This window comes from Cuculus canorus, chromosome 20 (assembly GCF_017976375.1).
Source record: "Cuculus canorus isolate bCucCan1 chromosome 20, bCucCan1.pri, whole genome shotgun sequence".
Classification (NCBI taxonomy): domain Eukaryota; kingdom Metazoa; phylum Chordata; class Aves; order Cuculiformes; family Cuculidae; genus Cuculus; species Cuculus canorus.
The window spans coordinates 7,662,199-7,687,831 of NC_071420.1; the positions used below are offsets into that span (position 1 = coordinate 7,662,199).

Below are 25,633 nucleotides of genomic sequence, written 5' to 3' on the forward strand. Positions count from 1 at the left end.
AGGAAAGTCTCATGTCAGAGCCGGTTGGTTGCATTGCAGAGTGTTCTTTCCATTTTAATTCAACCCTTGTGCTGTGCGAGGCAGAGAAAGATTCACTGCTGGCTATGTGAGGTCAGGCAGAGGATCCCATCTATCAGGAAGCTCAGCAAACCTTGACTGCATTTCTTCACTTTCTAAGTTCACTGTATTGCAGTCTATCGAGTGAAGTGGGCGAGGAAGTCCAGATGCTGGGAAATCAGAGCGGTGACGGGTGAGGTGGCTGTGGGTCACACTAGTGCAACTCCAAGCAGCGCTGTTTAGAAGTCTGAGGACCTTTATGCCACCTCCTATACATTGGTTCTTCCTTTTCTGCATGGCAAAGCACAGCAACTGGCTTTGAGATGCCGCTGCTGGAGAGGTAAGAGGACTGCAGAGCAAAGAATGTAGAAAGACAGTCTCTGACCGCCTCATATATCTCTGGGACAGGATGTTTGTTTCACTTTATTCATTTAATAACTACTCTGAGCAATTTACAGGACCCACTACCTTTAAGTAATACTTGGTATTAGTGAAGTCTGGAGTTGCATTGAATGTTTTCTGGTTGTTCAAAGAGGACCTGGGACAGGTCTGAGTTTTGGGCTATGGAAACATAATTTCATTTAACAAACAAGAAAACCTCCAGTCTTCCTTTATCTTTCTGCAAATAAGCTAGATTTCTGAGGGTAATTATGGTCTGTTATTATCTTCTCTGTATAGTCCTCTAACTGGAATTGCTTTCCAGAACAGCAGTTCTTACTCGTTTTACTTAGACAAGCTTAGTGTTAAGTTTACCTCCACTTTCACTGTGACTTTTATAAATGGATTTAGTTTTGCTGAGTTATAAACTGTACGTGTCTATGCATCGTAACCTGTAATGCCTTTGAAAATCCAGCCTGGATGCTAACAATCAGGGTTTGGAATCAGGTGTTTTGTTTCTAAGTAAGTCGATGTGCGATGTTTAATACTGTAGTACTGTAGCTTATGATTTCTTACTATGTTTGACTTTTCAGTTAGATAATGTACAGTCTCTGGTTTTTATTTTAAACATAGAAGACAAACATGGATATAAAGTTTGTGTTGTGCAATAAAAGTATACGATACTGAAAGTTGTTGGAATCTGGCTAATCCCAGCTGCAGACACTGCAATTCCCCTCCTCGCATTCTCTGCAATCCAGGTTTGCTTTGCATGACTACAAATGAAAATTACAGTGCCAGTCTCTGTCCCTGGCTTTGTGGAATGGCAGTAACCGCCTCCTTGTTCATCAGCCCCTTCTTAGCAGATTGCACTGGGCAGTGGCTGTGGTCTCCTCGGAAGACTCACTGGTGTTCTTCTGTCCCTGAGACCAACTGTTGTTGGATCATTTTGGTTCTCACTTCCATTCCCATGACTGACTGGTGTTGGATCATTTTGGATCTCCTTCCATTCCCATGACTGACTGGTGTTGGATCATTTTGGTTCTCCCTTCCATTCCCATTACTGTCTGGTGTTGGATCACTTTGGATCTTCTTCCATTCCCATGACTGACTGGTGTTGGATTATTTTGGATCTCCTTCCATTCCCATGACTGACTGGTGTTGGATCATTCTGGATCTCCTTCCATTCCCATGACTGACTGGTGTTGGACCACTCTGGATCTCCTTCCATCCCTGAGACTGACTGGTGCTGTCTCCTCAGTCTCCGCCCCCTCTTAGACTCGCCCCATCAGACCCCGCCCCTATTAAGCCCCGCCCCTCGGATGACCCCGCCCCCTCAGGCCCCACCCGGCAGCCCGTGCCTCGCGCCCTTCCGGCGAGCCCTCTCTCCCCGCCCCGGATGTGACGTCACGGCCCTTCCGCCGCCGCGAGGGGTGTAGGCTGTGGCGCCGGGAGCGAGAGGAGAGCTCGGAGCGGAGCGGGCCCCGCCGCCCGGGGCAGCCGGTGAGCGCCACCGGGACCGCCCGGCCTGTTATGGGCCGCTGTGCCCGCGGAGCTGCCCGCACGGCGGCTGCCGGCGCCCGTGCAGCGCGGGGTCGGTCCCGCTCCCCATTCCCCGCTCCCCTCCTTCTGTCCTTTTCCTCCCTTTCTCTCCCTTTCCCCCCGCTCTGCCCCTCTTTCCCTCCCCGCCTCTCTTTCCCAATCTTCTGCTCCTCTTTCCCCCTCGTGTACTCCTTCTGCAGACTCCAGAGGGCCCAGTGCACCACGATGCGGTCTCGACAAACCTGTTTCTTCCTTATGCAGTTCCAGAAATGAAGTTGCTCGTATAAGCGATATTCTTATTATTGTTTAATTCCCTCGGTGCATTCCAGTAGTTAATCAGAGCGAAGGTGTCAGTGATAACTTTGCAAATCTACCTCCCCCTCCCCCCGGTTTCCCTGCTAAATTCTTTGTGGATCTCTTCCAAGTGTTCCTGCTTAGGCAGCTTCTTGAGGATTCCTTTAAACTGAAACCAAATGACTTTTGAAGTGTATTTAGGTGACACTGCGTGAGCCTTGTGTGCAGTCTCCAGGTCATTCCCTGAAGCAGGGAGTGGCGGCGTTTTCAGAGAGGGTGTTAGGTACTGACAGATGAAGCATGTGCTCCAGGTAAAAGAAACCCCTCCAAGGGACTTGTTTGGGACTGAAGTCCAGCCAGGCCAGGCTGCCTTGCTCTGTGGAGGGGCAACATCGCTTGTGTGATGGGTGCTGGGGCAGTGGAGGGGGTGGCATAGCAAAATTCAAACTGGTTCTTGGGGACTGAGCAGGGCCCTGACCTGTCACAGTGCTGGGAATTGGCAGCACTGCACAAGTTTGGAAAAAGGACGGCTTTGTGGGGACTGTGATTGAAATCCATCATCGACATGACTCACTGTACTCTCTTGTTGGGCTCACAGTTATGAAACTATGTTCAAAGTGATGCTTTGTGCTGGCAGTTCCATGTGCCACTGCTCTGGGATGCGTTGTGAGTTTTTCAGTGACTTGGGACTTCTTTGCTGGTAGTGATGGATCAGCATAGCAGGACGTGGTGTTTCTCAGGAGCAGATCTTTAGCCAGGAGTTGGACAAGTTGGCTTCTGGACATGGTTCCACGAGTGTTTTGTAGGGGGAAGGATTAGGTAGGGAATTGGAAGTCGATGGAATGATGACAGAAAACAGAACAAGACACTGTAGAAGAGAAGAACAGGGATATAAACTCGATTATCCCAATTCATGAGATCACTTTACACAGCCAACCATGATTATAAGCTTGATGGTTTTTTTAAATGTTGGTTTTGCAGCATTATCTAATCCGGAACAGTTTGTCTGCCTCCTTTCTCTCCTGGGGTTTCCTATTAAATCCCCAGTTATGCTTGTTTACTTTTGGTTTGGGTTAGAAGGGACCTCTAAGCCCATCCAGTACCAACCCCTGTCACGGGCAGGGACACCTCCCACTGGGTCAGAGGCTCCAAGCCCCATCCAACCTGGCCTGGAACACCTCCAGGGATGGGGCACTGCTGCTCTGGGCAACCTGGGCCACGGCCACCCCACTCTCACAACAAAACATTTCTTCCTCAGATCTCATCTCAGTCTCCCCTCTTTCACCTTAAGAAAGACGATGGACTCCTTGTGTCCGAAAACAAGACCTAAAAATTGTGCTTTGAAGTTCTGTCAGTAACAAGTCGGCTACAAATTGTGTAAGATGTCTGGAAGTTTTTCTCTGAGGTTCTACTGAATTTAGTTTCACTCTGTATCCAGTTGAGCGTGGTTGAGAAGTTGGCAAAGAACATAGTGCGTGTCAAAGCCAACCGTGGTTGTTTCTGGGGAGATTTTAGAAGTTTTAGCTAATCATGTTCTTCATGTTCTTGCTTGAATTCTCCGTCAAACAGTACAAAGCCGTTTTCAGATGGTTCTTGTGATTTCACTTAAAAGTGCGGTTGAGTCACATGTAGATGGTGAGATAACAGACTTTCAGTTCGTGGGTATGACTGCTCCTCCCTGAGCATTCATCTCCTTAGCATCCATCACCACGGGCAGTGATTAAGAACTTGATGTGGACAAACAAAACTGTAGCTAAAGGTCTGTGTTGATGTTGGAGGGGGAAAAGGCGAGCTGTGAGCTCTGCAGGCAGGCATTGGAGCTTCATGTCCTGCAGGTTTTGGGGGTTTTCAGTAGTGGCTGCAATTTCCCCTTTGCAATTACAGCACCAAGCGGTGTGGTTATTTTCAGGTGGCTGAGCTGCCTGTGGGTCTGTCATCACAGCAACGACTGCTTCTTTCCCCAGGACCATTTGTTAGCGACCCTTGCTGCTTATTCTAGGAAACAACTGCTATCGCTGAAATGTCTTAATTGCAAGAAAGATTCACATTGCAAAGACTTGTAGGATCTGTTCTGCAAAGATAGCGACCCTGTTTCTTTCCTAACTCGGAAGCTGTCTAATGGCTTTCTTATTTTTTGTTCATGAATATCTTGGAGCATATCGCCCCACCCTTTCATTTAGAGGAACTTAACTCATCTCTAATTACCTTCCTGCTAATTACATGCCTGAATGTTTAGGGTGTTTACACGTGAATCATGATTATTGCAACAGTTGGCTCTTCATAATTTTGTGGCATTCGGGGCAGTGGGTGCTCTCTGGAATATAGTGAAGTCATTTTAAGGATGTGTTTGCATAGGCAAAATTTGTTGTTGGACACCTTAAACCCATCACGTCCTTCCACCCTGTTGGTTTTGATGCACTTTCTCAGCTGCCTTGGACGTTTATTTTTGGTAACTGAAGTTGCATGAAGTTTTAAGTGGGTCTCACTGTTCTCTTGGTCTGATGTAAGTCTGGTGTATGATTCAGGCACCTGTAAAATGTAAACCAGCAACCACTACTGTAAGAATTGTGTGTTTGGAGACTTCCTCAGCTTTTCTTTTCCTGCTCCAAAATTCCATGTCTGGGGATGGTCACTAATGATCAGTTGCAGTGCGTGATGCTGCAGGAGATGTGAGCACTCTTTGGAGCACTGTGATATTTTATTAACGAGAGGAAGTAATGCAGGTTGTTCATGAAGTGCTATGAAGAGTTAAACTTGAGGAGCCAAATCACATTCACTTCACTGCAGTGAAAAGACAGGTGTGGGTTGTTGGTAAGTGTTGTGCCCAGAGAAATGGTGGCTGCCCCATCCCTGGAGGTGTTGAAGGCCAAGTTGGATGGGGCTTGGAGCCCTTGATCCAGTGGGAGGTGTCCCTGCTTATGGCAGGGGGTTGGAACTGGATGGACTTTAATGTCTCTTCCAACCCAAACAATTTCACAGTTCTAAGGCTGAACCAGTCTTCCTTGAGGGCAAAGGCAGTTTCGTCCCTTTGGATCAGCCTGCTTGCTTCCGGTCTGTTATGTGAAGCCTTTTCCTGATTTTAGTTCTGTTCGATGAACTTAGGTACGGATATCGAAGCTCATTTACAGAACAGTCTTACAAAGCCACTCTGGTCATTTTCAGCATTAGCATCAGAGTTATTTAGAAGTTGTTTTTCATAGCTTGTAATAATTATAAATTTGCAATTACTACAGTATGGATTGATTGATTGAATGAGATTCCCTCCTGCTCAGCTTTGCTATGTGAGCTTTTTCAACCACTTCTTCCATCAGGGATGGCCTGAACAATCCAGGACTAATAAATATTTGATGAAGTTGGTATCGTGTCGCTGTGGCAGTGATGCAACCTGCATTGACAGTGATGGTGTCTGCCCATGTGGTCCTGGGAAGTGAGGTAGCTCTGGGTTAGAAAGAAACAGGAAAAACAGGCCAGTGGTGTCTGAACTCGTGATAAATCCATACCAGTTCTAAACCTATTTCACACACAGTGCCTGTCCTGGAGCCAAAGCTGAGTCTGCAGTGTTGGAAAACCCTGATGTGTTGTGAAAGTTATCTGAGGTTTGTTGCTCAAAAGGCAGTGTTACACAACTGTGGTCTCTTTCATGTTTGCATTAAATCAGCCAGTAGGGACAGATCCTGTTTTGATGAAAGGAGCCTCTTTTCTTATACCACATGAAAGCTAAGAATGCTCTTTGCAGTGACTGTGATACCTCCTTCAGTAAGCTTACCATGAATTTTTCCAACTATTTTGTAGTCTGGTCTGTGTGAAAATTAGAATATAGTGCTCTGCTGCTGTCAAGAGCTTTGAGACAGATAAGAAACGTAGCAATAAATCGTAGAATCATGGAATGATTTGCGTTGGAAGGGACGTCAAAGCCCATTCGGTTCCAATGCCCTGCCATGGGCAGGGACACCTCCCACTGGATCAGGTTGCTCCAAGTCCCACCCAACCTGACCTTGAAGACCTCGAGGGATGGGGCAGCCACAACTGCTGTGGGCAACCTGGGCCAGGGCCTCCCCACCCTCATTATGAAGAATGAAGTGAAAATCCTTGAACACCAGAATATAGGTTTTATTAAGCACCCACATTCAGTGAACGCCACTGCAGGTCAATGGGAAGCATTTCTTAAAACCCTCTTTCCTCCGCTCTCCCCTCACCCTCCTGCCTGACCTTCAGGCTTTGGTTCACAACTGTCTTTGATAACATTTGTAAAAAACCACGTTTTTGGTGTCTTAGTTCTTTCTGTGTTCTCTTCAGTAAATCTCCAGAGAAGGATTGCAGGGTGTGGCTTGTGAAAGTGATGTGGCTATTGCCAGTGACACTTTGCAGAAAGGTTGGTTTTCTGGTTTTGGCTCAGATGTCTCCGTCTGTGGCTGTGGTAACTGAAACCACAGCTGTTTGCACGTGTGTTTGCAGCTACAGCTTTGACAGTCACACAGAAGCTGTGGGGCAGGCAGCTGGTCTGTCCCTCCTAAACAACTTAGGTGCATTTCCATTTTCTGCAGAGCTTGCAAACTTGACAGGAAAAATCTAGGGGTCTGAGCAAGGGATGAGCTGGTATTGCACTTGTTGAAAAGTATTTGCTCTGAGTAAATAGGTGCTTAAAATCATTGAATCATAGAATGTCCTGAGTTGGAAAGGACCCACAAGGCTCATCGAGTCCTACTCCTGTCCCTGCACAGGACAATCCCAACATTCACAGTGTAGGGGCTGAGGTTGTTGGCCAAACGCTTCTGGAATATTATCAGCCTTGGCGCCATGATTGCTTCTCTGGGAGCTGCTCCAGGACTCCACCACCCTCTGGGAGAAGAACTTTCTCCTCATGTCCAACCTAACCCTCCCCTGGCACAGCTTGTGCCATTCCCTTGGCTCCTGTCCTTGGTCACCAGAGAGAAGAGCTCAGCGCCTGCTCCTCCTCCCCTTGTGAGGAAGCAAAGTACAACAAGAAAAATATGTTGATAGGAAAATGTATTCATGAGATTCAGAATGAATTGCTTTAAAGCAAGGAAAAAGCTAATTTTGAATTAAATCACGGTGGTGGTTTTTTTTCACATGCTCAATGTCATAACGAAACTAAATATTCTAAGATGCTTATGAAGAAGCTCCAGAAGGAGATCTGAGCTGTGATTAGAGACCTTTGATGTGCAGCCCTCCACATGTATCTAATGTAACATATATCGGATGCCTTACCTGCCAACGGTGCATGAGTATTCATTGGTCTGGATGACACTACAGTTTGGAAAAATTACAGCTTGACACCTGGAACAGCATGGAAAGACAGAGCCACAGGCATCTGGCACTGTGGCTTGGAGTTAGCGTGCTGTCAGGCCGTGTGGGTACGAGCCTGGGGATGCACATGGCAGTAAGACAAGGAGCTCTTTAGTGCCCATGCAGTCCAGTCCTCTGTTAGCTGTGGTATGGATAACACTGGCTGCCAACAATAGGACAGCTTCCCGTGTTGTAATTGTCTGGAATAAATCCACTTCTGCAGGCATAATGTAACAGCAGGGATGCTCTAAGGAACCATGTAGGATGTTTGAAGACCATGATCAGAGAGGGATTGGGTGGCTTCCATTTTGACATTGCAGAGGAAAATGGAAGGGGAAGAGCTCTAACTTGGGATTTTATAAGTTAATAACTAAGTCTAAGAGCCTGTTCTTTTTTAAACTTCTCAGAGGGTTGATGCTCATTAACACAGTCATTAACCTTAAGGGAGGTCCTGTACTGGTACAGAAATGCTTAAAAGAAAAATTCTATATCATGATATTTATGAGGAACAATGTAAGAAAGTGTCCTTCCTGCTTCCCTGGCTGTACTCACAGCAGAACTATTTGAAGAGCTTACAGAGCCAAGCAGTGTATGAGTACACTTTAAATTACAGGCGTTTGCTCCCAGCAGGGAGAAACGGTGCTTCCTAAAGTTGTTGAAGTGTTTTAATCGGGAGATGGGAGATGCATCATAAAACGGTTATTTGGTGCAGTGCGCCTCTCCAATTTGTATTGGTGGATTTGGTTTATGATCTTCTGGAACTTTATTGTCCTTTCTGATTAGATGATGAGTTTTGTTTTGGTTTTTGATGTGGAGGTTTGTTGCCTTGTTTACTGTTGTTTTCCTGGCTTCTCAGTGCACAGGCAGCATGGAAGTTGTTCGGTCACCTGCCTCTGACTTCAGGAAAAAAACACATTCGTCCTTGCTTTTGGGTTATGTTATTCAGGGCTTTGAACAGGTCATGCATTCAGAGCAGGAATGAAACTAAGAGGTCTGACCATGCAAAATAAGAGGCGTGACTGTGCAAATACCTTGAGTAGTTGATCTTTGAATAAAGAGGGAAAGACCTTTAGCTGGAGGCGGGGGAAGAGGAAGGAAAGAAAGGAACAAAAAGCATTTTGGACACAGAAAAGTTCCAATAAAACAGTTCAGGAATGAAAGATCATACGAGGTGATTTAGTTGCAGGAAGGTGACTTGAAATTATTAAAATTTGTTGAGCTGTTCTGTTCATTAAAATGTAAACACTGGGCTGTAAAAACTGGCTGTGAAACTTTCCTGTGATGGCCATCTTGAAGGGAAGGAAAAAGCCTCTGCTTTGAGTGCAGCATTTGATTTCTTCATATTGATTCTGGGTGACCTCTTTTGTCCCTCGATATGGAACTGATGTAACTGCAATCAAAAGCCCTTGCAGGGGAGAAAACAGGCATAGGAACTTAGGCATTGTTATGAATGTCAGGGGCAAAACACAGTTACACTGACAGTTACTGACATTCCTTTAATTTAAAAAGATCGTTTTTCATCTCGCATGGGTCGTTGGACGACAGGCACAGTGGTGGTGTAGGCATGAGAATAAATGTTTGTTGCATTCAGTGTGTATAAATTCTGTAGAGCTATGCTGTGTGTAGATACCCAGCTTAACTCTGAAACTGCTTGAGTACTGGAGGAAGTGGAGACCCATCTCATGTGCATTAATATGCTCTGCTGTGTTAGCTGTAATACTTCAGTGCTCTGTGAAGGCATGTTCTTTGAGGCCAGAGATTGTAGAATCATAGACTGGTTTGGGTTGGAAGGGACCTTAAAGACTGTCTAGTTATGTTACCTGAAGTCCCACCGGTGTGACTCTTGGCAGAGGCTGTCTCAGCCTGAATATGAACCTGTTTACATTTTTTTCTCTTGCTCAGTTTGCTTCTCTTTGGTGGTGACTGTAACCTTCTGTATTTGTTTTTCCCTCCGTTGCAACAACGTGCTGCTGAGATCAGAGACTTATGCCCTTTTCCTACATTGGGACGGAGCTGCGTGACTGGTACTGCTGGTCTGCTTTCCAGCCCAGCTGTCAGTGCTGTTTGCAGGTCAAACTATGCAAACACATGCTAATGCTGCAGTTGGCTGCCGGCTGTGTGGTTGTATAACTGTGCCCTTCCTCCTGTTTCCTTTAATTTTGTTGCCATGGAACTATTAAATAATTAAAACAGGTGTCGTCTTTTGAAGAGGCAAGCTTTCAAAAGGAATTATTTCTAGTAGGCTGCTCTCATGGTTCTGTCTTTTTTTTTTTTATAAAGGGAGAAGATGAACCTGAAATCTGAACGCAGAGGAATCCACGTTGATCAGTCGGAGCTACTGTGCAAGAAGGGATGTGGTTACTATGGCAATCCTGCTTGGCAGGGATTTTGCTCCAAGTGCTGGAGAGAGGAATACCATAAGGCCAGGCAAAAACAGATCCAGGAGGATTGGGAGCTGGCAGAGCGGTAAAGAGCCCTCTTTATTCCTTCACCCTTTACAGCAGAGTGACTTCACTAAATACTATTCCTGTCTTCTTTTTTTCTAGTCCTATTTGCTTGAGCTCAGTTGCATCATAAGTTCTCAAATCTGACCTTTCCAGCAGGAATTAAAATCTTCCTTTTGATGCAAAGATGAATATTTATGATATTCTAATTTGAGAGGTTTCAGTCAAAGTCTATGAAGTAACAGAAGTAAACACCCCCCCAACTTCTCAACAAATATATTGACCTAATTTGCATACTGAAATCTGTAATTCTAACTAGCAATTAGAGGGGTGAAAGTGAAAATTTTGATTAAAATACTTCTGCCTCTGGAGACTGCAGTTATTGTCTTGAACGTGGCCAGCACAATGGTTTTACATTTTAACTACTGATTAGCAGTCTTTGGTCTGGAGTTGTTCTTTGAAACTACAAGGTTAAGCCTAGAAGCATCAAAGCTTTAATAATTTTGTTAATTTTTCACATCTTCTGTGAAACGGTCTGGTTTTCGTAGTGTGATAAATGTGTGACCCTGAAAATGGGTGTTGGAGGAAATCTATGCTTGAGAGAGAAAGTAAGAGCAGCTACAATTGGTTTTGGTTGGATTTGGATAGAAAACAAAAGCATTACCCAATGCCTGAGAAACTGCAAAGCATGCTCTTGCACCACAGCTGTCCTTTGTGTCACTACCAGGTGTGGGTTCCATGACATCTGCTCAGAATTAACTATTTTAAGGGTTATGGGAATTCTTGAGATGGAGGAGCTGTGTGTGTTAAGAGCGGATTGGCAGTTGACTTAAGGTGGCCAAGGTTCACGTTGACACAGATTCTCTACATACACTTTCCTTAATGTGCAAGTGGTGTGTGCGAATGACTGAGACCTGTGTCTGCATTCGAGTCTGGAACCCTTGGCGAGTTTGAGTTACCTGGTGATACATTAACCAGGGTCATTGGGGAAAGGATGAAAAGAAAAGGCAGTCAGTGCAGCGTTCACATCAGCCTGAAGGTGACAGCTGTGCAAGCTCTCCGAACCTGAGCTGGATCCAAACTCCTGGTGATGGTTTAGAAGTCCCAAGGTTTCTGGTACCTGACTACCTTAGGCCTTGGTGTTGTTTGTTTTTAAAGTTCTCTTTTCTGTCTGGTACTGAAACAAATGAACTGCAAAACAGAGGCAGGGCGTGGTACCTTTTAGCTTCCTCGGAAGGTGCCAGGTAAACTGTTGAGTATAGTACGGAGAACATGTCAGTTTTTCCTCTGCCATAAAATGGGCTTAAACAGTTAACAAATGCTTCAGTATTATTGCAGCAGATAGTTATGCTATGAGGCTTATAAAGTCTGCATGCAATAAAACAGAGCATTTGAGGAATTCTTTAATAAGTAACTGTTCAGTGGGGAGATGCTAAAGGACCAGGTAGGCTGCAATTGTTTGACAGGCTTGACAGCACGGATAAGACACAATTGAAGAGATTATAAAGGCCAGGCCATCTATAGCCCCTCCTGAGCTGGATGTACGTTTAAAGAAAGTTGCTCAACCTTTTAGCATCTTGAAACTCAATAGAATTTAAGCCAGTTTATTCCTCCTGCATAAGAAGAAAAGGAGGCATTGAAGGATGTTTGCCTTCCCTCCTTTTTATGTGTAGATTAAAAGATGGGCTTGGTCTTTGCAACACACCTAGCCATGTTGCAGTGAAGTGCTTCACCTCATTCATTCAAGCACGCATATATGCAAATTATGACAACAATAATCTGTTTCCTAGACTATTTTTGAGGTCGTGACAGGGTATTTCACTTCCTCAGCTGCAAGCAGTGGGTTTTGTCTTCAGTAAAGCAGCAAAGGACTGTCTGTGGTCAAAGGGGGTGAAGCTTACAACAGGATGCAGAGAGGGAGGCAACTGAATCAATTGGAAGTGCTCCCACGGTCTTTCCCCCCAACTCTGCCTTTGTAGAATTCAGGACTGCGACATAAAGGGAAGGTGGTGACCATGATTGTACGTCAGTCTCCTCCCTTTTGACCTTGCTATTTAATCCTGCCTGGCTGTCTTCAGCTTTCCCTCACTTTCACCACCACAACGTGGAAAGAGCGGACGTGATATAGTGAAGTGAGATGTGGTGGGAAGCTAGAAATGAAGATAGGCATAGAGGAGAATTAGCATGGCAAATCAGTGATTAATTTATTACACAGGAAATTAGCTTATTTTTCTGGTTTTAAGAACTGAAATTATACTTGTGTTTTTCTAATTCCAGGCTCCAACGTGAAGAGGAAGAAGCATATGCCAGCAGCCAGAGCACCCAAGGGGCTCAGTCACTGACCTTTTCAAAGTTTGAAGAAAAGAAAACCAATGAGAAAACACGAAAGGTCACTACTGTGAAGAAGTTCTTCACTGCTTCTTCCAGAACAGGAGCTAAGAAGGGTAATTTTCTCCTTTGCTGTACAACGTATTAAATTAAAAAGTACTTTTGATAGATGTGTTGTACTAAAAGGCAGTGAAGTGCCGTGTGACTCGACTTTAAAAAGTTGGAATAATGATGCTTCTGGAGAGCAATATATGAAGTCTCACAGAAAACACAGAAAAACATGAGCTTTTGGGTGATGCTAAACAATCTTTTCAATAGCACAGCGGGATTCTAAACTCATGACTGTGTCTATGTTAATTGTACAGGAGTTCTTCCTCTAAAGTGATGTGTAACCATATTCCTCACGGTGGTTTGTCACTGCACTACTGAGAGGAAGAATCTTGTTCTTACGATGCACATTCTTGCTATGTTTGTGAGTCCACCATGGTGGGTTAGGATCTGAAAGGGAACTCTTCTGAGACTCTGGCTGTCAGTTATCTCAAACAAACTGGTCTCTCTAAATGTAGTAGAAGTGTTGATACCACATGGCAGCATCACCTGATACTTATCACATCAATGACTTTAACAGGAAAACTGAAATTTAAAGGCAGGGTGCCTTTAAATGAAAATAAATATGCATAAACACTACAAGCTTCCTTTCACATGTGGGTTGTGAACACCGAGTTTGTGGTTGGCTCAATGTTTATTCTACAGCGTGTGTTACAAGTAAGAATGATTAATGGCACTGATGGCTTTGCATAGCAATAGCTGACACAGGAAAAAATGGGAAATGCTAGACTGTGGAGGAGGCATTCCAGAAGAAAAACACCATGAATGTCTCCAAGCATTATAGATGATGCATTTCCTTAATAAGAAATTTAAATATGTCTGAATTTCATCTTAGAATCGGTGTTGGTGCATGGGGAGCATCTGGCTAAGTGAGGCATTCAGCTATGTATTAAAAATTTATTTTACATTCATTCTTCTCATTTTTCATTTTTTTTTATTCCCTTCACCTTCTCTCCTGATGTGCTCCTGCTCTTGGTGTCTTGCTTGCTTTTGCATTTATTTCAGTGGCTCAAGAGAAAATCGTTAAGCAAGGACAGCTTGGGAGGGAGCGCAATGCTGATAACATTCTCAGGGATTTGAAGGAGATTTTTACTCCCTCCTGGGAACTGGCTTCCCCTACTGAAGGTAATGAGGTACAGCTTGAGTGAGCTGTCTGCTCAATTTTAGTAAGCTTACTCCTTAGGTGGGCTTTGTGAAATGCAAACTAGGGTTGTGCCAGTTCTAACATGTGCTGTGGTATATGAAGATGACAAAAAAAGAAGCAAGTCTAGCATCCTGAGGTGAATTTGAATCTCTAAACTAATTCGTTGCCTTTTGGTAGGAAGAGTATAGGATAAAGCTGCAGCTTGGAGCTCTGCCGTAGCGTGACAGCTGAAGGGCTCTGCAGCTTCCAAAAAATGAGTAAGAAGTAGCTGCATCTTGTGCTGCTTCATCTTTTTATCAAAAAGTAATTGCAGGTAACCATTATAAATCTAATTATAAGTTGAAACTACTTCAGTGTACTAGTTCACACTTTGAGAACTTGTGTGTTCTCATAACATCTCTGGGTGTTTGTTGTATGAATCAAAGACAATTTCTAATCAAGAGAAGTTATAGTGGTTTCATTTAAACCAAAAGAATGCCAAAACTCTTGATGCAGACAGCTTTAGGACCTTGTCCTATGGTAGCTATTTGCGATTCTGCCATGTTCTGCTGACCAAAGAAATTTGAAGAGGTACCATTTGTTATTTGCCACTTCTATGAAGAAGGTGAGTGTGCGGGCGTGGTAGAGCACATGACAACACTTTTAAAATGCTCTTTGCTTGGACTCAGATCCATGACCATGGCACAACCATAGTGAGTCACTGGAGTGCTGATGTTCTGCTGTGGCAACTAGCGTTTCATAGAATACCTTGAGAAAGGTTTTAATATTAATAGTGTTTATTCTTTGTAAAGGTGACCCTTTCTTAACTCTTCCCATACTCTTTCTTTTCTTTTTGGCCTATCTCCTCTGTCAGATTCTGTTTAACTTGTTCAGATGGAATTTATTCTCTAATCAACTTCTTTATAGTTAGACTTAATTCTTTTAGAATACATGACAAAGCTAAAAATATTTTGTTGCTGTAAGTACATTTGTTCCTGCAGTCCTTAATAACCAGTGTGTACCATACAGATTCATTTCTCTTAAATCGGGATTTCAACACAGATTAACAAACTTAAAACATTTCTGAGTGACTACGCGTCACTTGGTGGGACTCATTAAAGACAGCTCAGTCTAACATTCCTTTTTGTGCAATGCCTACATTAACAGTGATCTGCTTCAGCTGACTACGTCTCTTTAGTAACTAAAAAATAATCCATTTTAAACTCATGACTAAAAAAAATCATATTCCTTAAGGTCAGAGAGCAGAATGAGGTTCTTTATTCTTTTAATACAGTGAAATCAATGTTGAAATGAGTGAATAAACCTTCAGCTGTTCTCTGAAATGAAGTGAGTATTTGTGGAAAAGATATCTTCTAATTCTACCCTTTCAAAGGGGGACCTGCTTTCTTTGTTTATTACTTCGAAACTGTGCTCTCTTCTTACTGGCTGTGTGGTATTAAATGTGACCAATTTAGATCAACAGGCAGTAATAGTTGCCGTTCTGCTGGAGTTCTGTGCAGGCATTCTGGTTTGAATCTTAGGTATAAAGAAGGTTGGAGGAAATCCCCTCTTGAAAAAGTGCTCTTGTGTAACAGAAAGGAGACCGATTGGCACTTTCTGTCTCATTTACTCATGTAAATATTTGTAAAACTTTTTCCATTCTTATCACTTAAATACCAGAAATGTTCTAATGATACCTGACCAAATTGTCCAGGGAAGGTTACGCTGCAGTGCGAAGGCCCTCATGAGTCTTTGGTCCAGTGGATCATGGTTGTTAGTCACTGGATCATACAACTTTGAATTTCCTATTGTGATGATTGTATAATTCTGTCATCTCTTTAAAAGCAAATAACCACAAACAAAAAGAGCCTCTGATAACCTACCTCAAGTTCAAATGAAACATCCCAGTTTAAGTATCCTCCTCCCATTCATTTCCTTTGATTTTGGAGTTCTGCATGTGTGCTGCTTGAAACAAGGATTGTTTTGTTGTGCATGTTAGTGTTTTCAGATTGAAAGCTGTGTTTGTATCATGTTGATCATGGATATTTTCATGTTTTCTGTCTCTTTGCTGCTTGCTTTTCATCATTTTCATTTACATCATCTCTATTCAATCCTTCATTTTGAACAGTGTTGGCTGGCAAGTTGAAAGGTGGGTGAGCTGAACGTGGGTAGTGAAGGTATTGGATCAATACAGTTAACATGCAACATATACCTTGGAAAATCCAATGTTTTTGTGTGGAAAAGCCCCGTGGTTGCAGCTGTATAAACTTACATCCAGTGCTGTGTACAGTTTGTGTTCCTACCTCCTTTTTGAGTGCCAAGCAAACTCTTCCTGGAACAGACATGGTGCTTCTGCTCTTGCTGAAACACAAATGGCCAAGTTTGCATTTACACAGCGGGTGTGATTCTGTGTATCCACTGCCCAGCCAAAGAACGGCCGCTGCGTTCACACCAACCTCCTGCTCCCATCCCTTGTCTTGTGCTGCTGCTCCTGTGCCCTGGTAGGAAACCAGCTTGGGAAGCTGGTGCAGCTTAAAAACAACCCCATGAGTAGCACTGATCTCTGACTGCCCCGAGCTACTGCTCATGAGCTAGGGGAAGCCACGCTTGTGTTGGTTGAAGCAAAGGAGCAGGAACATACGGGTGAGGGAGAATGGAAAAGGGACCACTCCATTGTCTTAAACGGCTGCAGAATCCCACCTGGAAGCCTTGACCTTGTTTGGAGACCTTACGTGGGGATGAAAATATAAGAAACTGCAAAACAAACCCATGTTACAGTGATTTGCTAATATAAAAAGGCCATTAGTGGAAGCGGGGCTGTGGATATAAATGTTTCACTTCAGGGGAATACGCAATTTTCTGGAGTTCTGTTTAATATCCAGCATTTCACTGCTAAAGCTTGAGAAATAAATGCTTGTTCGCCTACACAGTTGGGAGAAAAACAACCTGAAAATTTAATACATGTTAAACGCTTCCTGAATTCATCCATCAGTGTGAAAGAGCTAATCTGATGTGCCCAACTTTTCCCGGCAGAGATCCAAGAAGCCAAGGCTCCCAGCCCTTCTATAAACAGGCAGGCTAGCATCGAGACAGATCGAGTGTCCAAGGAGTTCATAGAATTTCTCAAGACATACCATAAATCTGGACAAGATATCTATAAGCAATGTAAACTCTTTTTGGACACAATGAATCATAAAAGGGTAAGTTTTGCATGCATTTTACATAAGGAAAATGGGGAAATTAGGGAGAAAGTGCTACTCCTTTTCCAGCAGTTTGGGCTTTATATATTGTATACAGGAGCCTGCAGCTGAAATGCTTTGTCAAATGAAGATCCAGTACTAGTCTTAAGCTTTGAATGCCTCCCTTTTTGGTAGAGGATATGACCGAAGAAACCCTCCGACCCCAGTATTTCAGGGATCTTGAGAGAACTTCCCTTTGCATCCTGAATAAATCAGTTCTGAAAGATCAAATGTCTGCTGAACAGAACAATTTTCTAGATAAATATGACTTGTGGAAATTAAAACCTCGTTGTGTAATGTATTATAGATATAGTAAGTCTACAAATTTATAAAGACAATACAGTATCAATCCATGTGTCCCCTTTTCTCTGGGGAAGAGGAGCTTGACTGTACCTTGTTTTAATACGGAATAAGAGTTGTGTCTTCATTCTCCATATAAAAAATTTAATGTTCCTGAAATATTAATGTGCCTGCAGTGCCACCTACAGTTGGAATGAGTCAGGAGTCTCACACACACCCCCCATCTCCAATTTAGTATTACTAAATTACTCAAGTTGGACTGGAAATTAAAGGGAGTTCTGATGGAATCTTACACACCCTCCACCTTGAAAACAGCTTGGAATTTTTTTCTTTTCTAATTGATTCACTCTGAGCATAGGATTTGTGAAAATATTATGATTATTGGTTATAAACATTGAAGATCCTGTCTCATTGCCTCGTTCCTTGGTAGTTTTGCCAGTTGAAAAGAAATCTTTCTCAAAATATAAAATTCACTGCTACACAGAAAACAGGGCTAAAATGCAGCCCTGCCATCAGAGGGTGGGGTGTTGTGTTCAGGGGAACTGTCTTGGGTTTTCACCTTGGAGAATTCAGCAACTAAGTTTGTTCTCCATTTTTTTTAATCATAGAATAGTTTGGGTTGGAAGGGACCTTAAAGATCATCCAGTTCCAACCCCCTGCCATGGGCAGGGACACCTCCCACTGGATCAGGCTGCCCATGGCCCATCCAACCTGGCCTTGAACACCTCCAGGGATGGGGCAGCCGCCACTGCTCTGGGCAACCTGTTGCACAGCCTCACCACTCTCATGGAGAAGAAATTCCTCCTTATGCCTAGTCTAAATCTGCCCCTCTCCGGTTTATACCTGTTCCCCCTCGTCCTGTCCCTACAAGCCTTTAATGTATAGTTTAATGCTGCCATTTAATGGTGAGAAGTGGCTTAACCAGTAAAGTTAATTTTAACCCTCCAGCCTGCGTTATGCCCGTCAGTAGCTCATTCAGTGCTCAAAAGCCAGTGTTGTTTTGCCATTCTGAATGTATTTTCTAGTAACTTTATCATTAGAAGTGTTTACTGTATAGATATTCTTAGGATTTTTTGTATACTGTATGTAACTGTATATAACTTCTGAAAAGCTATAGAGACAAAATTGGGAAAAGGCTTAATAAGCTCCGTTATTTTGTCACTTTTCCTCAGGGATGCGCCTAGAGAACATGGCATTGCGCCTGTCCAATTCCATTGCTCGTATACATCTGTTCTGCAAACAAACCTAAGCCTTTCACATGTTAAAAGAGCAACATTGTCTTGGTTTCTCTTATTTTTCAATATAGTTTAGCCAATGTAAACGCCACTGGTGATATATTTGCATTCTCAGACTGTTACTGCAGCTGGACACTTTTCCTTAATCAAAACCAAAACACCAGAGGCGTTGCTGCCTTTTCTTCTGCACGTGCACACTGAATCAGTTTTCTGTTACAGGCCTTAAGTATTGAGGAGCAGTCAGAGTGTGCCCAGGACTTCTACCAAAATGTAGCAGAGAAGTTACAGACACGTTGGAAAGGTATCATGTTGCTCTTCTTCATGTCTTACTGCTGAAAATTAAAGATTTGAGGATAAAGCCTCTTGTATTTGCAAGTAAAAGTGAAGCATTCCTAACCATGTTTCAGAAATGTTGTTATTGAATTCTAGTGCCATAGTTAGAAGTATTTCCAGCTGGATTTATTCTGAGAGACTGAATTTTCGAGAAATAGCCTTGTAAGCTACAAGCAGCTGAACCCAATTTGTGTGTTGAATGTGCTAAAGGAATGTGTTATGTTGTGAACCTGTGCACACGTTTTGGCGTGTTGCTGTGGTGTTCTCACCATTGGATTTTTACTTCTGCTATAGAGAGTAAAAATACCCTAAGCACGTCTTTTCTTTAACTCAGATTGGCTCAAGACAGTAGTACCGATTCAGTGATAGTAGGACTGAGCTCTATTAAAACTTCCAAGCACCCATGGGGTACTTTATTTACTCAGTTGGGGTGGGTTTGTGCCTTTCAGTGCCCCCTGAAAAAGTTGAGAAGGCAATGGATCAGATTGAAAAATACATCATGACTCGACAGTATAAATATGTATTTTGCCCTGAAACAACTGATGATGAGAAGAAAGATCTTGCTGTCCAAAAGAGAATCAGGTAAGTCTGAAAGAGAAATATTTGAGAAGTCCACAGTCCAGTGAATGAGCTCGGAATCGAGCACGTTAAAAATCTGCTGTAGATACAAAAATGGCAAGCTTTTAAACCAGAAAGAGTTAAACCCATTTATTCAAGAAACGGAAGGAATGAATCCTAGACTCATACAATGAGTTGGGTTGGAAGGGACCTTAAAACCCATCCAGTTCTAACCCCCCTGCCATGGGCAGGGACACCTCCCACTAATAATGAAATAATGAAAACTACACCGCTATGAAAATGAATTGTTGTGCTTTTGTTAAATTATAGCAGAAAAAGGAAAATATTTGTTCTGAAAATAAATTACTTCAGTGGAATAAACCAGCTTGTAACTGGCCTAGTGCCTCCTTTACATAAAGCACTCCTTGTGCGTTGAATTCAAGCAGCAACTGGTTTCAAATACCAGAATGTTACTGACACAGAAGGGTTTAACCTTTTTTCTTGTTGCAGGGCTTTGCACTGGGTAACTCCACAGATGCTGTGTGTTCCTGTCAATGAGGAAATCCCCGAAGTCTCGGATATGGTTGTAAAAGCAATTACAGGTTTGTGAATGTTGAAGTTTGTTTACAGCTTTACATTTCAGCTCTCTTGTTCATAGAGATGTTTTTCTGCTGTCATCAGAAGCAGGGACCAAGCTTTTAGATTTGCAGTAGTCTTTCAGGTGTTGGACTGGGACCTCAGCTGTGAAGCAGGAATAACTTGTCCATCACAAAAGTATTTAGATTTCGCTGATCTATGTAAAACACTTGGACTGAACCAAGAGGAGGCTGAATAAACGGATGCTTTTATGGAACATCAAGCACCACAGATAAAAACTACGCCATTTTAGTATTGTCCAGTTAGAGTCCTACTCGTTCAGGTGTCTGATTAATACAGTTTTAATGATTTGAGACATTTCTATCTTACAGATATTATCGAAATGGATTCAAAGCGTGTCCCTCGTGATAAGCTAGCATGCATCACCAAGTGCAGCAAGCATATATTTAATGCTATTAAAATCACAAAAAATGAACCAGCTTCTGCTGACGACTTTCTTCCAACACTTATATACATTGTTTTGAAGGGAAACCCACCCCGCCTACAGTCTAACATCCAGTATATAACACGCTTCTGTAATCCGAGCAGGTTAATGACGGGAGAAGATGGCTACTATTTCACCAATTTGGTAAGTGCAGGAATAGTGTTGATGTTTTGTACAATATTGTCTTTTATTTGGATGTAGGAATTGCCAGTAAAGGCTAACATGGCATAACACAGAAAGAAAATTAAAACTGCCTTTCAAATAGTGGTTGAAGTTAGAGTAGAGCAAGCTCCTGTGCTTTATATCTCTTCTCTCTTCCTTGTCTGCTTTCCAAACCAGGCAGTGCTTTACTTTCTTTATAGTATTCATACTTTTATTTGAACAGTCTGATGCTAATATTTGGGTATATTATTATTCTGTAAGGAGATCAGTACTTCCTATTCCTGAAATCCTGAGTTCGGACTGTGCTGGTGTTGCAAATGCAAAATTCCCTGTTTAAGCTCATAGAAGTTTTATCTCGTGAAGGGACTGCAGAACTTGGCCACTGATGTGTGGGGGTAAACAGGCCTCTAAAGCCTCTGTAGGAGGCATTTATTGGTGTGCTTGTTTATATCAGAAGGAATTACAATTATGAATTTGGCTTCTCTCTTTAATCGTAAAGCAATTCACGAGGGAAAATACATGGTTGAATGAAATACTTGGAGCATTAAAATTTCCTTTCAGTAGGAGAAGAGCATCCACAAGATAAGTTGAGCATTTGACATTCCTTCAGAAAACGGATAAAGAGCATAACAGATTTCTGCCAATCAGATTATAAAGTATTAATATAATGCTCTTGTTAGCTGTTGTGTTCCTTCTGGTCTCTCACCTCCAAAGTGCAATGGCCCTGTTCTCTGGAATGCATGTTATCCAGTGAGTCCGTTCTGTTCCATTGAAGTGCTGTCCACCTGTATCATTCTCTGAGTCTTTAACTTAGGAGAGAGGCGTGCCAACAGTTTGATCTCGTTAGCGCCTGGGAAAGCTCTTTAGGAGCAGTCTGTCAAGGAATTAAATAAAATGATCGGTTACTGATCTAACAGCAGAAGAGAAAATAAAAACCACTTACATTGCAGCGTGTAGTGTGCAGCGATACTCACTGTGTTTCGTTTGTAGTGCTGTGCTGTGGCCTTCATTGAAAAACTGGATGCTCAGTCGTTAAATCTAAGCCAAGAAGATTTTGATCGCTTTATGACTGGTCAAACATCCCCGAAGAAGCAAGAATCTGAGAGTTTTTCACCTGACGTGTGCCTGGGTGTAAAGCAAATGTATAAAAACTTAGACCTCCTGTCTCAGTTGAATGAGAGACAGGAAAGAATCGTCAATGAAGCCAAGAAGCTTGAGAAAGACCTAATAGATTGGACTGATGGAATTACAAAGGAAGTCCAAGATATTGTTGAGAAATATCCATTAGAAATAAAGCCAAAAAATCAAGCCTTAGCAGCTATTGACTCTGAAAATGTGGAGAATGACAAGCTGCCCCCACCACTGCAGCCTCAGGTCTATGCAGGATAATGGTCAGTGTTAGCTGCAAAAAGCATCTTTGTCCTCACCTAGTACTGTCTGCTGCTTGGGAAGGGAAGTTAAGGCTAAAAATCAGATGAGCTTCAATGAATCAATTTTTAAAGGTACATTTTTGGTTAAGTGTAATGAATTGTATTTATTTTAGTCGAGTTGGTTTCTATTAGGCTTTTGTGGGTTTTTGAATCAAATTTACATTTTCTACACAAACTGGTGTAATTTTTAAGCAACACTAGGTCCATTGACATCTTTCCTGAAAGCTTCCTTCTAGGCATGCACTTAACATGTTTTTAATAATCAGTTTAACTGCAAGAATTTGAGTTCCAGCAGGAATTCAAAAGCTACCATTGTTAGCCTGAATTTATCCTGTAGCTGTAAAGATGAAATATATATTGTAATATATGTAAAATTGTAAATAGATTTAAAATCTAATGTCTCAACTCTGCATGTATAAGTGAAAATTATATCCAAGTGTTCATTTTGGCACCTTTCAGTTAAATCATATTGCAGTATAAAGGTAAGTACACTGTCAGTGTTGCGGTAAGCTAGATGATATGAATTACAGACAGAGGATATTGTTATGATTTGAAAACCTGACACACATCTTGTAATCTGCTCTGTAAAAACAAAAAGTGCTATTTAAAATATGACATTTCTTCCTGTAAGCGTTCTCTCTGCTTTGTCAGTCCACCTGCTGGCCTTCAGCGGGGCACGGAAGTGCTGATGTTACAGCTGTCGAGGCAAACTTCAGAAAGGAAGGAAATATCCTTATTAAAAATAGCATAAAGTGGCACAATAGGGGAGGCGGGGAGGGAATGGTGCAAGAGTTTCACCAGCAGTCACTTTCTTTTTCTGGTGTTGCTGAGTGGTTTCCATCGGCGGGTGAGGTCTTGGTTGCTTTTTTTTGACAATCCTGGTAGATAAATAAGTTCATATAAGTAGAGGGTGCTTTGTAGAAGAAGCACAAGCAATTGCTCTGAGCAGAAAAAGTGCACTTTCTTTTATGAAAAATCAGTCTTTGGGTCTGTAGTGACCCCTCTTAAGCAATGGCAGGTACCTTGCTACAGTATTGAACATCAAGGTAAATAGGGCTTTATGTCACTAGTGGTTTAATCGGTGTATTTCAAGTCAAGAATAGCTCATCCTACAAAAAGTAACCTCTCACAATGTAACTTTTTTTATGCCAGCGAAACATTTTATATATCGTTTTAAATATCTTCCAGTTAATCCAGTCTGCCGTGACTTGTTCGTGTACCTGGGATATCAAACATCCAGCTACTTGGCTTGAACTGCTCATACATAAGCAGTGTTAAATTCTTATCATGAAGTGGGGAAAGTACCTACCTCTTTATTCTGTTCCACTGCTTTAAAAACACTGCTCTCACAAATTGCACTGCAATAATTTCAGACCACAACTGTGATTCATCCCTTTTTGTCCAATGTATTTAGTTTTATGAACTATGCATACCTAGAGAGAACCAGGTGCCCAGAACTCCACTGCTGAGGTGACGGAGGAGCTCATCAGATGATGACAAGAAATCAGATTATTCATGTATCCAAGTTTCACATCACCCGCATTGCTTAGGATCTGAGCAGTCTTTATTTCTTTACAAACACTGGGTGCTAATTTTGCTATCCAGGTACAAGGGTTTTCTGAGGGAAGGAGAGCAAACATTTAGCTGTTGTGTAAATTGCCATGTTTAAATAAAAGTCTGTTCATTATGCTCTTGTTAATGAGTTCCTAAAGGTCTTTGCCTGGGTTTTGTTATGCTGTTAATGATTAGTGTGAATCTAATTGTGATTGTGATGCTGCATTCCCTGTGTTTGGGAGACACAGTTCCTGGTCATTCAGGTGCCAAGATAGGTAACAATGGCTTTTTCTGAGCAGAAGGATCACAGTATTGATTAAGCGCTTAAAACCTACTGGCTGGTGCATTTGTAACTGCAGTCTCTTATTCATATGCTGTCTTGTCATCCAGCCACTAAACCTGGAGGATTTTCAGCAACCAGATCCTCTGGAAATTTGGAATCCCTGTAGGGCAGGTGGGATGGATCCAGCAGGGTGAGGGAGGGGATTCTGCCCCTCTGCTCTGCTCTGGTGAGACCCTATCTTTCTGGAGCCCTCAGCACAGGAAGGACATGAAGCTTTTGGAGCCAGGCCAGAGTAGGCTACGGAGATGATCCGAGGGCTGGAGCACCTCCTGTACGAGGACAGGCTGAGAAAGTTGGGGGTGTTCAGCCTGGAGAAGAAAAGGCTGTGGGGAGACCTTAGAGCAGCTTCCAGTGCTGGAAAGGGCTCCAGGAAAGCTGGGGAGGGGCTCTGGATCAGAGAGTGCAGAAAGAGGATGAGGTGGAATGGTTTTCAGCTTCAAGAGGGGAGATTGAGGTGAGATCTTAGGGTGGAGGTCCCTGGCCCAGGTTGCCCAGAGCAGTGGTGGTTGCCCCATCCCTGGAGGTGTGCAAGGCCAAGAGTTTCTAAAAGAGGGTGAAGAGGATTGATTGGAGAAGCAGCAGTGTTTAAGATAAAAGCACTGAACCTTGGGAACTCATGTGATAGTGGCAACAACACCTAGTATCATAGAATAGAATCATAGGATGGTTTGGGTTGGAAGGGACCTCAAAGCCCATCCAGTTCCACCCCCTGCCATGGGCAGGGACACCTCCCACTGGATCAGGGGCTCCAAGCCCCATCCAACCTGGCCTTGAACACCAGGGATGGGGCAGCCACCACTGCTCTGGGCAACCTGGGCCAGGGCCTCCCCACCATCGCAGGCTGTGCCTGGGGCTGTGGCTGCTCTCACTCTGAACAGCGGGGTGCTGATGGATTGAAAACAGCTTGGGATGTTACCTGGATCATAACATCCATGGCCTGGCCATCCTTCCCTGGGACCTGCCTGTCTTCTTTGCGCCCTCAGATGTTTGTATCAGGTTGGTAAGGTCTCCTGAGCCTCCCCTGCGCTGAGCTGAGCCATCCCTTCTCCCCGCCTGGCCTCCATCATCTCAGTGCTGTTGCTGGAGTCACCACGCTGCTTTTTCCTCTCTGGGTATGAGACTTCACATCCTCTTGCCTTGGACTCCAGTGTAATTAGAAGTGGTTATTCCAGCTCTTTCCATTAAGCCAAGTGCCTTAACTGGTTGAATACTGTGAATTTCTGAACCTTGAATCCTGGGTTCAGTTTTGGGCCCCTCACTCCAAGAAGGACATTGAGGGGCTGCAGAGCGTCCAGAGAAGGGAACAGAGCTGGGGAAGGGTCTGGAGCCCAGGGGTTGTTGGAGTGGCTGAGGGCCCTGAGGCTGTTTAGCCTGGAGAAGAGGAGGCTGAGGGGAGACCTCATCGCTCTCTGCAGCTCCTGGAAAGGAGGTTGTAGCGAGGTGGGTGTTGGGCTCTTCAACCAAGTGATAAATGATGGGATGAGAGGAAATGGCCTCAGTTGTTCCAGGGGAGGTTTAGGTTGATAGTAGGAAACATTTCTTTACTGGAAGAGTGGTGAAGCCCTGGCCGGGGCTGCCCAAGGCAGTGGGGGAGTCTCCATCCCTAGAAAGGTTCAAAAACCATGTGGCTGTGGCACTTCAGGACGTGGTTTAGCAGTCATGGTGGGGTTGGGCTGACGGTTGGACTGGATGAGCTGACAGGTCTATTCTGATCTTATCGATTCCATGATTCTATGATTTTCGGACTTTTAGATATTGGACAACAAAACTTGTTGGGGATGTTTTTAATGGAAAAGGGGGTGGAGGGAGGATGGATTTGG

General features: G+C 43.3%; 1 protein-coding gene across 3 annotated transcripts; it reads left to right on the forward strand.

Annotated features, from left to right (window-relative positions):
• The first annotated feature begins 1,815 nt into the window (after positions 1-1,815).
• RABGEF1 (RAB guanine nucleotide exchange factor 1) lies at positions 1,816-23,610 on the forward strand. 3 transcript variants are annotated; one of them, XM_054085033.1, is made up of 10 exons: positions 1,816-1,935; positions 9,856-10,041; positions 12,297-12,463; positions 13,461-13,580; positions 16,612-16,778; positions 18,572-18,653; positions 19,135-19,267; positions 19,754-19,845; positions 20,212-20,468; positions 21,477-23,609. In XM_054085033.1, the coding sequence occupies exons 2-10, from the start codon at positions 9,863-9,865 to the stop codon at positions 21,873-21,875; spliced, it is 1,596 nt and encodes a 531-aa protein (XP_053941008.1). In that variant the 5' UTR covers positions 1,816-1,935; positions 9,856-9,862; the 3' UTR covers positions 21,876-23,609. The 3 variants fall into 3 exon arrangements, with proteins under 3 accessions (XP_053941008.1, XP_053941007.1, XP_009560162.2); XM_054085032.1 differs by lacking the exon at positions 1,816-1,935 and adding an exon at positions 2,426-2,579 and having other exon boundaries at positions 21,477-23,610; XM_009561867.2 differs by lacking the exons at positions 1,816-1,935; positions 13,461-13,580 and adding an exon at positions 2,429-2,579.
• Positions 23,611-25,633: the final 2,023 nt, after the last annotated feature.